This window comes from Colletotrichum scovillei (assembly GCF_011075155.1).
Source record: "Colletotrichum scovillei strain TJNH1 chromosome Unknown Contig00009, whole genome shotgun sequence".
In the NCBI taxonomy this organism is placed as follows: Eukaryota; Fungi; Ascomycota; class Sordariomycetes; order Glomerellales; family Glomerellaceae; genus Colletotrichum; species Colletotrichum scovillei.
Genome location: NW_023336267.1, coordinates 5,963,313 through 5,976,941, shown reverse-complemented (window position 1 = coordinate 5,976,941; position 13,629 = coordinate 5,963,313). Strand labels below are relative to the sequence as shown.

The window sequence follows — 13,629 nt, the reverse complement described above, 5'->3', positions numbered from 1 at the left end:
CTGGGGCGGACGTGGACGCCATTTTCGTTTACGTCTTCTCGTTCCCGACGTATCGCGCCCGTGAGGGTCTGCGGAACTTGGACATGATGTCTTTTTCGTTAGTTAAAACCTGGTCGGAGACGGATGAAAGGTCGAAAGCGATGCCACCGTGGGCACCAAAAGAGGCGTTTCGGAAAGTGGCCACTGCATATAAGCAACTTGAAAGCTCGTAGAGTGTAGAAGAAGAGTGCGTCTGGTTGGCCGTTAATGCAATGGTAGATTCACTTGCCTTTATCTAAGAATCCATCTTCGTTAACGGGAATTCTGAGCTCCGGGTACCCAAAATACAAAGTAGCGTGTCACTGAACATCTAGTGCTCTGGGCGACATGGCTAGGTCCACGTCGCAAAGACAACAAAGTACTGATGGACAGGCAATGCTTTCTTTTCTGAAGGCTACTGTGAGAAAATGGGTACGTCTTCAGAGATGACAACGTTTTCAGTCTGTCTGTTCGAATGAACACTTAAGAGAAATTGCAAATGAGAGTACTAAAGTGATAGCGAGCGAGATGCACCGATTCCGCGATGGCTTGTAGCCTGGCCCCCTACTACGCATGCAGCAGTTGGGGTACCCCAACTCAATGGGGACAGCAGCCCCTCAAAGGTCGGTGGGGTAGAAGGTATTACTGCCCCAATGCCGTTTGTAATAACCCGGAGACCCTTCGTGGCAAAGCCCATGGAGTCTATGCTCGTCATAGCAATATTGCACAGGATCATCATGTCATCAGTGAGATAATTCACTGTCCATCAAGATGTTGTCGAATTATCTGACTTATCACCTAAAGTTTCATGTTTGGTTGATGCCGGTTGGTGGCCACTGGAATGGGGCAGATTACAAGAGTCATCCGTTCTGGTCTTGGTACTTTGGTCTGATGGCCCTGAACTAAGTTCCTATCTAATGATATGAGCAAACTACACACGCCGATGGCACATCATTGCATAGGTAATCAACATGATTACAAATGGCCTGACAATGCTTGCGCCTTCCTCTTTCTTCACTGCCCAAGCCGACAGCCAAGTGGTGCTGCTTGCACTCCTCCTCTCTCCAGACAAGACTTTGCGGCTGCAAGAAAGCCTCTCACAGTCGCGCCAACATGTCAAAAGCTTGTCATATCTGCCATCGCAGCTTCGCTCGAGGCGAGCATCTAAGAAGACATCTGAGAACGCGTACGTGTCGCACAGCTTGCTATATCATTGACGGAGCATCTACTAATCACATCGGTCATCCTGCCCCTCAGACACGAAAGAAAAGCCGTATGAATGTCATTGTGGACAGGCCTTTGCCAGGCGGGATCTGCTTACCCGCCACGAGCGTCTCTACCACGCTATGGGGAATGCTACCACTCCACTGGCAACGTCCCCAATGACTGCAGGCCAGAACCAAAACTTGGCGGCACTCAACCCAACGACAGTCTACCATGAAGTAATGCAAGCCACTAGCCAAATGGCATTGAACGCTTCGGGGTACTTGGGAAATCAAGGCGCAGCAGCTCCGCAAGAGCTGATGCAACAGTTTCCTTATGACAACAACCCCGAGTTACTGAACCTGCCCAGTCCTATGGAAGCTATGCTTGACATCTCTGAGTTCTTCGACGCTGTCGGCCTGGACTTCCAACACGGATTCGATCTTTCCCCGTCCACAGGATTCGCTACAGAGCATTTTCGTGAATCCGAACATATAATTTCATCAGCTCCAAGCACGGGTCGGTATCAGTCAACTCCTGAAAGTCAAGAACTGGCGTCGAGTGAATCCTCACGGCTGCAAAGTATCAATCCGATCCCAGATGCTGATACCGGTGAAGGTAAGTTGCGATTACATCCTCCATTCCCTTGAGGGACTGTACGGCATCAGAGGTTCTGATGTCTCTTCGACGACTAAGATGATTTTCATGAACTGAAACCTTTGCGACAACCGTGGAAAGTGAACGAATCTCAACGAAGTCAATTCATTCAGTATCTCAACCCATACGCTGCGGCGCTAGGATCATTCAAACTTCCTTCCAGGTTATCGTTGTCAAGATACATTGCTGGTTATATTGACGGATACAACGACCACCATCCTTTCATGCATATGCCAACCTTCTGCATGAAGTACTATCGAGAGTCTCCAGAGCTAGTGTTGGCGCTCCTAGCCGTCGGTGCTCAACTTCGATATGAGACACGCAACGCTTCCGCATTGTACCGAGCTGGAAGGGCAATAATCTTGCATCGACTTGAATCAGGAGAGTTGGCAACCCAGCCTGGGGGATTATGTGGAATATCCAGGCCGTCTAACCCTCTTTCCTTGACAGGAGAAGAAGCTTATTCCTCTGCTGCAGCCTCACGCCTTGACACTATGAAAGCAATCTTGTTGTTGGCAACCTATTCTACCTGGCAAGAGGACCCTTGTCTCGTTCGAGAGTCTCTCGAGTACCCAGGCCTCCTCGCGCGGTGTCTGCGGGAGAGCGGGCTCGTAAACGATGCCTCTCACAACGACAATGACCTGGACTGGCATTCCTGGGCACGAGCCGAGTCAGACCGCAGGGCGAAGCTCGCTGCATTCTGCTTCTTGAACCTTCAAACACTAGTCTTCAACGTTCCGCCGGTCATATTGGCGAATGAGATTGATCTTTGGCTGCCAGTAACTTGTGATGAATGGCTGGCGCCTAGCGCTGCACTGTGGCTAGAGGCTCGTAGCAAGAGTCCGGCGCTCGTTCGCTTCCAAGAGGCGTTTGTCAACTTGGTCCAACCTCGCACGAAAGAATGTCCAGTTCCTTCACCCTTTGGAAATTTCGTGCTGATCCACGCGATCCTACAGCGCCTCATAGTCGCAAAACAACTCTCATTGGATCCTGCATCCCCGGGGTATGCACCCGAAGAGGTCGCAAAATTCGAGTCATCGCTGCACCGGTGGCGTGACCAGTGGTGCAAGGCTCCCGAGTCCGTTTTAGACGTTAGGCATACCAAGGGGTCTCTCTCTTGGACAGCGACGTCTTTGCTTGGGTTAGCTCATGTACGCTTGCATTTTGCTTCCAGAAGACCGCAAGAGCTTTGTTCCGGAAACCCAAAGACCATTGCAGGCAACGCTTGGGATGCTCAGCCGCCAGAACGTGGGCCTCAGCTCGTCTACGCTCTTCTGCATGCAGTTCACGCATTGAACATTCCTGTGCAACTCGGTATCGATTACTTGGCCAGCTGCCAGGCGTTCTTCTGGAGCCTGCAACACTGCTTTTGTTCCTTTGAGGCAGCAGTGTTTCTCAGTAAATGGCTGTATATGCTCGCAGAAACGCAGGATATGGGAGAGTTAGATAGTAAGTTACATTTAATCCAACGGAAATGCCGATGCCAACACTGACGCGATACGAAGTAAATGAACGCCAGATAATCAGGTGGATAGAGTGTGTTGTTAACGAGGCTTTGGCTTCGGTCGAAGCCATTGACGGTTTCGACCTGAGCACCATGGAAGACAACACCTCGCACTCTCTGGAAACTCTTGGTAATCTGGTGATCAAGTTATTCGCCAAGATGTTTGAAAGATGCAATAGTGCCTGGCCGATTATGAGGACGATCGGTCAAAGTCTACACGAATATGCGAGTCTTCTGGACGAATATGGCAAGTCGCCAAGCCATGATGAGAGAGGCATTGATGTCAGTGTGACAACACGAAGCAAATAGCACATGTCAAAGGGGAGCTGCTTCGAGCGTCATGCTGAGGTCACAGGTGTACTTTCACAATCCTCACTTTCATTGAATATATCAATTCTCAACTCAAATCATTGCCAAACGTCTCCTTGCTACAAACAATGACTAAAAGCCGAATGAGCAGTTCATTCGATAAGCTTGCCGCGATCATGCATTGATCCATATGGAAACTTTCTGACTACAGTACTAGCGGAACTATACAGAGCGTCGAGCTCCACAGGAAGGCTCGATTCATTTCCGATCCTCGGGTTGACAAGAAGTTCTGTTCTGGTCGTTGGATCCGTATTCAGCTCGGCTGGGCAAGGAAGATAGTCGGTCGCCGATACAGGTAGCTCTGTTCTAGGCTTCAGGTCTGTACTCGGCTCGTCATGGTTAGGGTAAAGATCGACCACTGGGACCACCGAGGTCACCGGAAGCTCTGTTCTAAGCGTCGGATCCTTTCTCGGCTCGTCTTGGTAAGGACTAGGGTCGATCGCTGAGGCCACTGGAAGCTCTGTTACAGTCTTTGGGTCCGAGTTCGGTTCATCTAGACAAGGAATATGGTTCGCTTCAAGTTCCTTTGTCTGAAGTGGGACATCGATAGTGTCGTTCGTTGAGCTCGGTTTATTAACAGGCGGCGGTACGAAGATTGGTCTTTCCGAACGGCCATCAATCCACATGATTGCCAGGAATGCAAGAACAGCTAAGATAATCGCAACTATTGCGGCCCCTGCAATAGCATTACTCGAGGCTTCTGTAGCCCTCGGCATCGTTGGGGGCGTTACTGTTGGGATGGCTGTGGGGATGGCTGTGGTCTTCACCGTTGGCACGAAGAAAGTCTTGACTTCCTCCGATGACCATGACACAGAACTAACACCCCTAAACCTAGTATTCAGCTTTGATCCTATTTATTCAGGACTGTAGACTTACTTCTCACGATACCAACGTTGTATTTCTTCATGGCTGCGATAAGCACCGGCGCTGGCGTTGTAATCGTCCTTCCAAGTCCACTCCGCTAGGTCGAACAAACCAAGCCCTTGGGGCCACGGATCTCGGAGAGCCCATCCTTTCAAATTCCCCACACTCTTGCTTGTGGTTCTTCCACCAACAACGATCATCTGCCGATTTCCTACTACTGCGCAGTGGTGATCCGTTCGTGGAGATACATCGTCATATTGCACCTGCCTCCAAACAAATCCCGGTAGACTCAATACGAAGACATCGCTGTATGCTCTGTTGGAGGATCCAGCTGTTCCGCCGAACAAGAATCTATCTTTGTTAACACTTTTACTGGCTCGAGACACTGGTCCATTATACTTACATCTCATATGTAGTTTTGCTCCTGAGTCCCACCAGACAGAACCACTGTCGTCTGGTCGGAGCAGATCCTGTAGTCATTTGACTATACCATTCCTTGGAGCCGGGTCCATGAACGTAATGTTGGAGATATCCATCCATTGATGGAGACTATCGCCTCCGCTCACTATTGGCTCCAAGGTCGCCATGAAGCCACCGAGGAGCACGATTATGCCATTTGGTCCAAAGTCGGGGACATAGAGTGCTCTTGCACCTCTCACTGTCCCGTAGGGAGGAAACGCGGCCCTGAAAGCGGTTGTCTCATTCGACCACAGCTTGGTATTCCAGTCGTAAACAATCATACCTGGAGTAGCTCCAGCTGGAGCTAAGTCCGCTTCGCCATTAGTCATGTTCACCTTCGTTCGAGTTCCCGCCCAGCCCCCGAACCAAAAGCCACCGTGAGGAGTACTGGCAAATGCTCCGTCCTCACTTCTCACTAGCTCTGTCAATTCTGTGGGGTTATCAGGGGTCTCTTTTATCCACTGGCCACCACCAGTACCATCGGCTTGAAACTTCCACGATCCAGTAGATAGTGATTCGTCCTTCAAGTAGAGGGTGTTGGCGGTATGTCCTCCCCATATATAAAACGAGTCGTTATCTACCCTCTCCCACAATGCTTGTCTATCCATGCCGTATGGTTCTTTCGGTATGGTTCTGATTGAAACGTTGGCGGGGGACCATGATTCCGACAGGTCGATTGAGAGGGTAGAATTGACTACGTTATCCCTCTGTCAGAGAAGCGTTGAGACACGAGAAGACAGCGTCACTAAAGTACTGACCTGGGTGAGAGCCATAGGTTTGATTGACTCCGTAATCAAAGAAAGTGTATGGTTTTCCTTCGGCGTCGAGCTGAGAGACCTCTCCGCCATCGATGTAGAGATAGTTACCGATAACAACAACTGAAGCCACATCACGTATCAGCTGATCGTTCCTTTTAGGTCCTTTACTTAGCCAAATATCCTTTAATACCATTAGATAGGCCTCTTCTAAGGAAGAGGTCTGGGTCCGGCACATCAGATATTTCCCATGCGTGGACTTCGAGGAAGAATCGAACCCCCAAAAGAAGATAGGGACTTTTCATGGAGTACGGAAACAACATATCGACTCTAGATTGCGTTAATAAAAAGTTTGTGACGCCGATGAACTGCTATCCGTATCCGTATGAATGGTTCGGAGTTGACGCAGAGAAGTTCGAGAGGTCTTTGTCAACATGGCCACAGGTCGCGACAAAAGGAGAATAGGAGACGACTCTAGTTTATCAGGGTGTATGGCAGGCTCGAAGTCGCCTGTTTTCGAGTTCTCTCGCCACGTGAACTTGGTGAAGTAGTACAACAATGCATAGCGCGGACACGGTCAAGGCTAAGACCTCCTTCTTCTCTGCGAAAAGCCTCTGGCGAGCTTGAGATTTATTCGGTGTAACCAATCCATCTTCTTCTATGCCCAATAAAGTAAAGGTCTTCAAATACATCCAGACTGGCGTTACGCTTTGTACGACTCAAGTATATAACCATTTTCGGTCCGTTCAAGGGTTATTGACGCAGTCTTCCGATCGCATTCCAACGTAGGCGGCGGTTATGCAGCCAAGACGATATTGCTATTTCGAGTTGGAAGTCGTACATGAGCATGTTAAAACACCATGATGCTGGTAATCTTGTCTTGAACCCGGTTTCGTGTAACTGGCGACAGCTTTACATGAAACTATCGGCTTATCACGTGTTCATCCTAGAAAACCATGAGCCCATCCTCTACACATACAAGGATGGGAGAAGATTCACGGTCTTTGCTTTCAGATGACGTTGACGGGACTATTTTCAATAAGTAATTAATCACCGCGATGATTTAGGCCAACCAGCCCAATTGTGTCCTTCTACCTACTATACCTACAACGAAGCAGAAAGATGTTAAGAAAACAATACAAAGTGACAGTGGTCACAGACGCACGTCCGCTAATGACTCGGCTGCGAAACGAGACCTAGCGACGACAAGTTCGGAGGCCGCTTTTTTGGTAGTATCGAGGAATGATTCCAGAAGATTGGAGGGAGCAAATGGCATTGGACACCTGCCCTCTACTTAAGATTTTATTTTCATGCCTTGAAACCACCTAAAATTCACAAACTTTAACGCCTGCAACTTCAACATGCATGAAGCCACCTACTAAACTGTCATGATGACAAGACGATCACAATCACTGAGAAACTATCCTCTGCGGATGCGTCATCGCATAATAGGTAATCAAGGAACAGCGGAAGGACATGAGCAATACTGGTCGAATAATACTCACTTGTGTGGTGAGATGAACTAGTCAAGATCGTCAGTTGACAATCGGAAGTTGGCCCCTAGTGGTCCTGTGCGCATTAATAGCAGACGTTGCGCAAAACATGGTTCAGACGACGATCAAACCGCAACTGACCGATCTATCCGTTCGGATGACACATGTCATGATCCGAACCCGATGGAGTCTGGGGAGAATTCAGCCGCAAAACGAGTAGTGATTCGGCGACGGCCGTGCTATTTCCATTGCCAAGTTTCAGGCACCTAGGGAATGACTTCAGAATTGCTGGTACTCGTCTCATGGGAAAGTGTCACGATGCCGGTGCCGGCGGGATGCTCGATTGACAGGGGATCAATGTCCACAGCTACGAAACTCTTTCAGTCGAGACTTTCAGCGAGACTGAGTATTTAAAGACTCGTTGCCTCTGGGCTAGAGGCTCTTGAATCTTCATCAATCTTTCTCTTATCAATCTACAGTGCATGCACATTCGCTTCAACGACCTGGAGTCGCATTTATTTTAAAATCTTTCTTTAATCACCAACCAAGCCAACACTCGTGACAATGGTCCGCATCACTCTCTTCGCCACTCTCGCTTGTGAGTATCCAGCCTAGCGGGCCCTCCGATCAGAGTATTGCTGCTAACTCTGACGCGACTCAGTTGCGATGACCGCCCTCGCAATCACCCCCAACAACGCCGGTGCCAAGAACGTCGGCCAGGGCAACGGAGCTCAGTTCATCACCGGAGGCTGTGTCGATAACGCTGACTGCTCTTCCGCATGCTGCGCGGATGCCAGCGGCGTCGGCGTCTGCTCGGCCGAGGCCGCGCAGTTCCAGAACGGCAAGAACGGCTGCAACTTTGTCGACCCCAATAAGGCGGCAACCATTGCTGCTGCCAAGGCTCAGGTTGCAAAGCAGGGCTTCTAAGCTGGAACGCAGGAGCCCTAGCAGCTATGATGCAGGATGAATTGAGAGGAACTTGACGCTTGGCCATACCTTGGTCTATAGCTACCTAGTACCTTGGACTATAGCGTGAGCCAGAGAATCCACATCTGTTATATTCGATGGGTTCCAGAACTGTCAATCCTGCTTAGGAGTTATGAAATCTACTGAATCGTCCAAAAAGTCTCGAAGATCTTGTGTTACTGTGATCTCATCTGCCCTCATGTCAACTTCATTCGCTTGACGTTTCACGTTTTGCTCCAAGGTCGTCATTCTTCCAGTTCTTTGGATGGCACACATCGTGCAAGTGCGTGAACGATCACGCATTGTCTTTCGGCCATCATGATATGTGCTTTCCCGTGCCGATAAGAATTCTCTGTTGGTGATTATATCTATACAAAGATGGGAAGCAACTCACTCCGAACTAATTGTGGGATTTTCCAATTGAGCCATTTAGGAAGCTGCGAGGTTTAAAATCGTTAAGCGAAGGTTCGTGCCAAGATCGTGTTATGGCTCTTAGTTGGGCATCTTGCCAAGCACTGCCTAGAACATCGCCCAGACCTGCGTGGATGTGGAACTTCCTAAACAGCAATGGACCTTTTCCACAACGGCAGACTGTGCTTACTTATATGTCAATGGCGTGACTAGTATATTTCATGGCGAGCATGAATGAATGAAGCCATGTCTGTTGTGACCCCTCATACTGCCGCGCGATGGTTGAATGCTCAACAGCCGAGTCTAAACTGGAAGTGGCAGCTGCGATGAGCTTAATGCCTTGGCGACCCAGATAAGCTTAAACGCAATAGTCCTCCTGCCCCATGCTTCTCTTCGCTCCGACGTGATGTTACCATGCACATGAACCACCATGTAATTATTTTTTGGCCCGCTGATCACTGCAACCCGGGCGACCCGGGGGCCGATGCAGATGCCTTTTCCGGTAATTCGCAGACCGGAGGCTTCTGCGGCCCAGCCCGGAAGCGCTGGTGATCCCCCGCAACTTTAGGGTATCGCCTGTTGAGTCGGTTATTCTTGCCTTTCGTCTGATATTAAGGTACCCAGTACTACCTACTTAGTTGTAAGGTACCTTATGCATGAGGCCTTCGCCAATTGCTTATACGAATCTTGGAAAGAGCGGGACAGAAACTTCGTGGAAGGTGCGACCGGTTCTCCTTCCGAAAAGGCACCTACCTGACGTTATAAATATTGCCCGTCTGCTCCACCTCGTCTACAACTTCCTTTCTTCTCCTCTTCACCCACGAGCTTTTCCCTCAAGCCGTCTGTCAAACTTTTCTTTCTCACTCATCCATCTTCAGATTCATTACCTTCCACCATCGACAGCTTAAAGGTAAACAAGGACCATCATGCGCTTCAGCACCACTCTCGCCGTCGTCGCGGCTTCCTGCGGCCTTGCCGCTGCGGCCCCCGCGACTGGCGATGTCCAGGTCAACCCCGGTCTGCGTCTCGTCAAGACCTATGATGAGGATCCCGGTACCTGGGTCACTGAGGATGAGAAGTACGAGAAGTACACATCCAAGGGCATTGGCTTCATCGATATTACCGATGTCTCCGTAAGTCATACTCAAGAAATATTCTCACATCTTTCATCAAGCGAGAGCTGATCAACCGTCCAGGATGAGGAGGTCTTGAACGCCCTCTCCACCGGCGGTAACCATCTGGTTTCCCGTCAGACTGTCGTCTACCCGACCACTCTCAGCCACGTCACCGAGGCCAACTCTCTCATCACCAGAGTCAGCAACACCAACCCTCAGACTTGGCTTCGCACCTTGACCAAGTGAGCCTTCGCGCCTGTCCCTCTTTTACCTGGTCAGAGATTCTAACAGAGATTCCAGCTTCCAAAACCGTCACTACCGCTCTACTTACGGTACCGAGGCCTCCACCTGGCTCTACAACCAGGCGGTCAGCATTGCCTCCGGCTACTCTGCCATCACCGTCTCCCGCTTCACCCACTCCTTCAACCAGCCTTCCATCATTGTCAAGTACCCCGGTACTAGCTCCAACCTGAGTAAGTCAACGATTGAGGATGAAATCATTGCTCAAGAAGACTTCCCTCCTTCTAGTGAATCTTGACTAACAACTTGTTCCAGTCATTGTTGGTGCCCACTACGATTCCACCGCTGGTTCCACCACTGCCCGCGCTCCTGGTGCCGATGACAATGGCACCGGTACTGTCAACCTGCTTGAGGCCCTGCGCGTTCTTGTCGCCGCTGGTTTCCGCCCCCAGAACACCATCGAGTTCCACTTCTATGCTGGTGAGGAGGGTGGTCTCCTTGGCTCCCAGGCTGTCTTTGCCAACTACAAATCTGCGGGCAAGCGTGTCCTCGGTATGCTGAACCAGGACATGACCGGCTACTCTCCTGGTGGCAAGGCCACTGTCTACACCGACTACGTCGACACGGCTTTCACTGCCTACGTTCGCCTTGTCACCACCCAGTACACTGGCGCTACTCCCTCCAGCTCTTCCTGCGGCTATGGTTGCTCTGACCACGCCAGTGCCCGATCCAACGGTTTCCGTAAGTCATGATTCCGCTTTCTTGTAGTGACTATGTACTAATGTGTAATCATCAGCTGCTGCCTTTGTCAACGAGGAGCCCTTCAGCACCTCCAACCCCAAGATCCACACTTCTAGCGACGTAAGTCAGGCCATTACCCCTCCATGATTCAATTATTTAACATATGTACAGACCTACGAGAGCGTTCAGTGGAACGCCATTCTCCGCCACTCGAAGCTCACGGTGGGCTTCCTCGTCGAGGCGTCTTATCTGGCTTAGGATGTCAGAGCTATCTGGTGCATCACGCCCGACCGTCGTCGCCCTTGCCCCAGGGAATCGAGCCCGGGTGAGCATCTTTGAAAGAAGACTTTGCTCTCCTACAAGCTTTTTCCCACTCCTTCAGAGTACATATTCGATCAGTGGACATTCAGCGCTAAACATGGCGTGGCTATGCTCATAGGAGCAGAAGCAATTCATCACATAGGCTGAAAGCCTTTGAAAGCATCAAGTTCTAGTGTCTACCAAAGTTCCCTTGCTGCAGTCGTGAGCCCAGTGACTCGTATCCAATAAGGAACCCCTTGCAGTCCCCATTTTCTTTGGCCCAAACAAGCAGGTCGGTCATTGAGACTCCCCTAAATGTCAGATTCGGGGTAGCTTGAGGCCGTGCCGCATGCTGACATATCATGCTCTCTCTCCTTCAAAGATCTAATGCTGACGCCCTTCTCTCAACCTGCGAACTTTGCATCAGAACAAAGACGGCATCATGCGAATTTTCTGGCATTTCAGTCTTCTTTCCATTGGTGGACTGGTCGCCAGCCAAAGGGTCGATCTCAGCAATTGCCCTTTGCTGGGACCAGCCTACCCTCTTCCAGACCTCCATAAGTCACAGGTGATCAAAGATACCAAGGAGTCATTCGCCAAACTCATCAATGATGCGATCTCAACCGGCGAAACCGAATTGGGCAAGATAAACACCGCCACTGCGTCGTTTTCAATTGGTGTGTTCTCTGCAAACTCTGATGACTTCCTCTATGAGTATCATCGTCAGGGAACCGAGCTCAACGGGACGGTAACTGGGGGCTCATTGGACTCGGACACGCTGTATCGCATCGGAAGCGTCACGAAGCTATTGACTGTGTACACTATTCTCATCAAGCTGGGCCCCACGTACTGGAACGAGCCGATCACCAAGTTCATCCCGGAGCTTGCTGACGCACCGGCAGGGCACCGGGCGCATCGGACGCAATGGTCTGAGGTGACTTTGGGAGGTTTGGCCAGCCATATGAGTGGTATCGCACGTAACAGTAAGACTACCGTCTATCTCTGTGACCATCGATAGCTCACAATTATCAGATCACTTCGTCGACCTATCTGGTATGCCTGGTATCAAGGACATGGGACTCCCTTACCTGAACGAGTCCGACATCATCAAGTGCGGTCTGCCGGAGATGCGACCTTGTACCAGAGAAGGTGGGCCACTTTCACATTTCTCTGTGGGATGATTATTACTGAACCCGTCATTTATAGAAGTCCTCAATTCATTGCTGGAGCAGTATCCCGCTACGGCAACCTGGCACACCCCAGTGTACAGCAACGAGGCCTTCCAGCTCATCGGGTGGGCATTTGAGAACATCACAGGCGGCTCCGTAGGAGATGCCTTCAAGACCAGTGTTGCAGAGCCTTTGGGTTTGTCTCGAACATTTTGGGATCCGCCCAAAGACGACCCAAACGCCAACATTGTTGATCTCGCCCCGTCCGCGATCAAGTCGTTGATAGGCTATCCTTTTCAAGAGGGAATAGCCTCATATACCCCGTGAGACCAATTACCAGCACTCGACAGCTTACACTGTTTACTTCCTTCGTGAAGCTGACCAGTTTCTGCAGGACCGGCGGCGTATATTCTTCCTTGGGCGACCTTTCCGCCATCGGCCGCTCCATCCTCGCATCGTCCATCCTACCCCAAGCAACAACCCGCGAATGGCTTCGACCGGTAACGCATACCCAGCACACCCACAGTGCCGTCGGAAGACCGTGGGAAATCACTCGGATGGACGTCGCCGCAGTTCCCGGCTCAAAGCACACTCGGCTCGTGGATCTGTACACCAAGAACGGCGGCATCGGGGCCTACTTGACCTACCTCATCCTCTCGCCCGACCACAACATCGGCTTCACGCTCTTGGTGGCTTCTGAGACCGCCTACGGCGATGGCATACCCGATTCTACGTTCGACGTCCTCAGCGAGTTGCTCTTGGAGAAGTGGATCCCCGCTGCCGAGGCCGCGGGCCGGGAGGCGGCGGGTGAGGACCTTGCTGGCACTTATGTGGCCGACGACGGATCGGACTCCCGGGCCGAGTTGTCGCTCGTCTCCGGAAGATTTGGCCTCACACTTAAGAAACTAGTGCTCAATGGCACGGACTTCTTTTCAGAGGTGGGCAAGAAACTTGGTTTTCAGGGCGCCGATCTACAGTTCGTAGGACTTCAAGATCAGGGTGAAGTCGCGTTCCGAGCCGTGTTCTCGAATCCTGATGCGGCGCCGTCGGGTCGGGAGCCCATACTGGGAAAGAAGTGCGGATCGACATGGGGAGGTGCTGGATCGCTTACATATGGCAACATTGCTATAGATGAGGTTGTTTTCACTGTGGGTGGTGACGGGAAGGCAACCAGTGTAAACTTCCCGGCACTGCGCGTGAAGTTCATAAAGGAATCGAGCAAGACATCGGTCAGAGTGGAAGAGAATATTGTCTTTGAAGAATTATGATTCAATCAATATTCTTAGGGTATTATACTCAAAGTCAAGACACCTGATGGTTCTATTTACATGGAGCTCATATTTCAAAGCCCTCGGCCACCCCTAT

At 50.6% G+C, this 13,629-nt stretch overlaps 5 protein-coding genes across 5 annotated transcripts; 4 read left to right on the top strand and 1 right to left on the bottom strand.

The window, feature by feature from the left end:
• Positions 1-1,393: 1,393 nt before the first annotated feature.
• Positions 1,394-3,691, top strand: HER10_EVM0004688 (regulatory protein; the record flags this gene model as incomplete). Its single annotated transcript, XM_035474323.1, has 3 exons — positions 1,394-1,839; positions 1,960-3,327; positions 3,384-3,691. Exons 1-3 carry the CDS (start codon positions 1,401-1,403, stop codon positions 3,689-3,691), a joined length of 2,115 nt encoding a protein of 704 aa, XP_035329243.1. The 5' UTR covers positions 1,394-1,400.
• Positions 3,692-3,843: 152 nt separating this feature from the next.
• HER10_EVM0007405 (kelch repeat protein) lies at positions 3,844-5,682 on the bottom strand (the record flags this gene model as incomplete). The annotated part of the gene is made up of 4 exons (XM_035476963.1): positions 3,844-4,576; positions 4,628-4,966; positions 5,019-5,099; positions 5,132-5,682. 4 exons carry the CDS (start codon positions 5,680-5,682, stop codon positions 3,844-3,846), a joined length of 1,704 nt encoding a protein of 567 aa, XP_035329603.1.
• A 2,204-nt stretch (positions 5,683-7,886) lies between these two features.
• On the top strand, positions 7,887-8,249 carry HER10_EVM0010449 (biotrophy-associated secreted protein 2; the record flags this gene model as incomplete). Its single annotated transcript, XM_035479908.1, has 2 exons — positions 7,887-7,920; positions 7,984-8,249. 2 exons carry the CDS (start codon positions 7,887-7,889, stop codon positions 8,247-8,249), a joined length of 300 nt encoding a protein of 99 aa, XP_035329990.1.
• A 1,376-nt stretch (positions 8,250-9,625) lies between these two features.
• HER10_EVM0003463 (peptidase family M28) lies at positions 9,626-11,053 on the top strand (the record flags this gene model as incomplete). Its single annotated transcript, XM_035473138.1, has 6 exons — positions 9,626-9,832; positions 9,896-10,056; positions 10,115-10,287; positions 10,370-10,795; positions 10,851-10,915; positions 10,967-11,053. The coding sequence occupies 6 exons, from the start codon at positions 9,626-9,628 to the stop codon at positions 11,051-11,053; spliced, it is 1,119 nt and encodes a 372-aa protein (XP_035329091.1).
• Positions 11,054-11,537: 484 nt separating this feature from the next.
• HER10_EVM0006567 (uncharacterized protein) lies at positions 11,538-13,532 on the top strand (the record flags this gene model as incomplete). The annotated part of the gene is made up of 4 exons (XM_035476150.1): positions 11,538-12,078; positions 12,128-12,244; positions 12,302-12,587; positions 12,659-13,532. The coding sequence occupies 4 exons, from the start codon at positions 11,538-11,540 to the stop codon at positions 13,530-13,532; spliced, it is 1,818 nt and encodes a 605-aa protein (XP_035329493.1).
• Between the last annotated feature and the right edge of the window lie 97 nt (positions 13,533-13,629).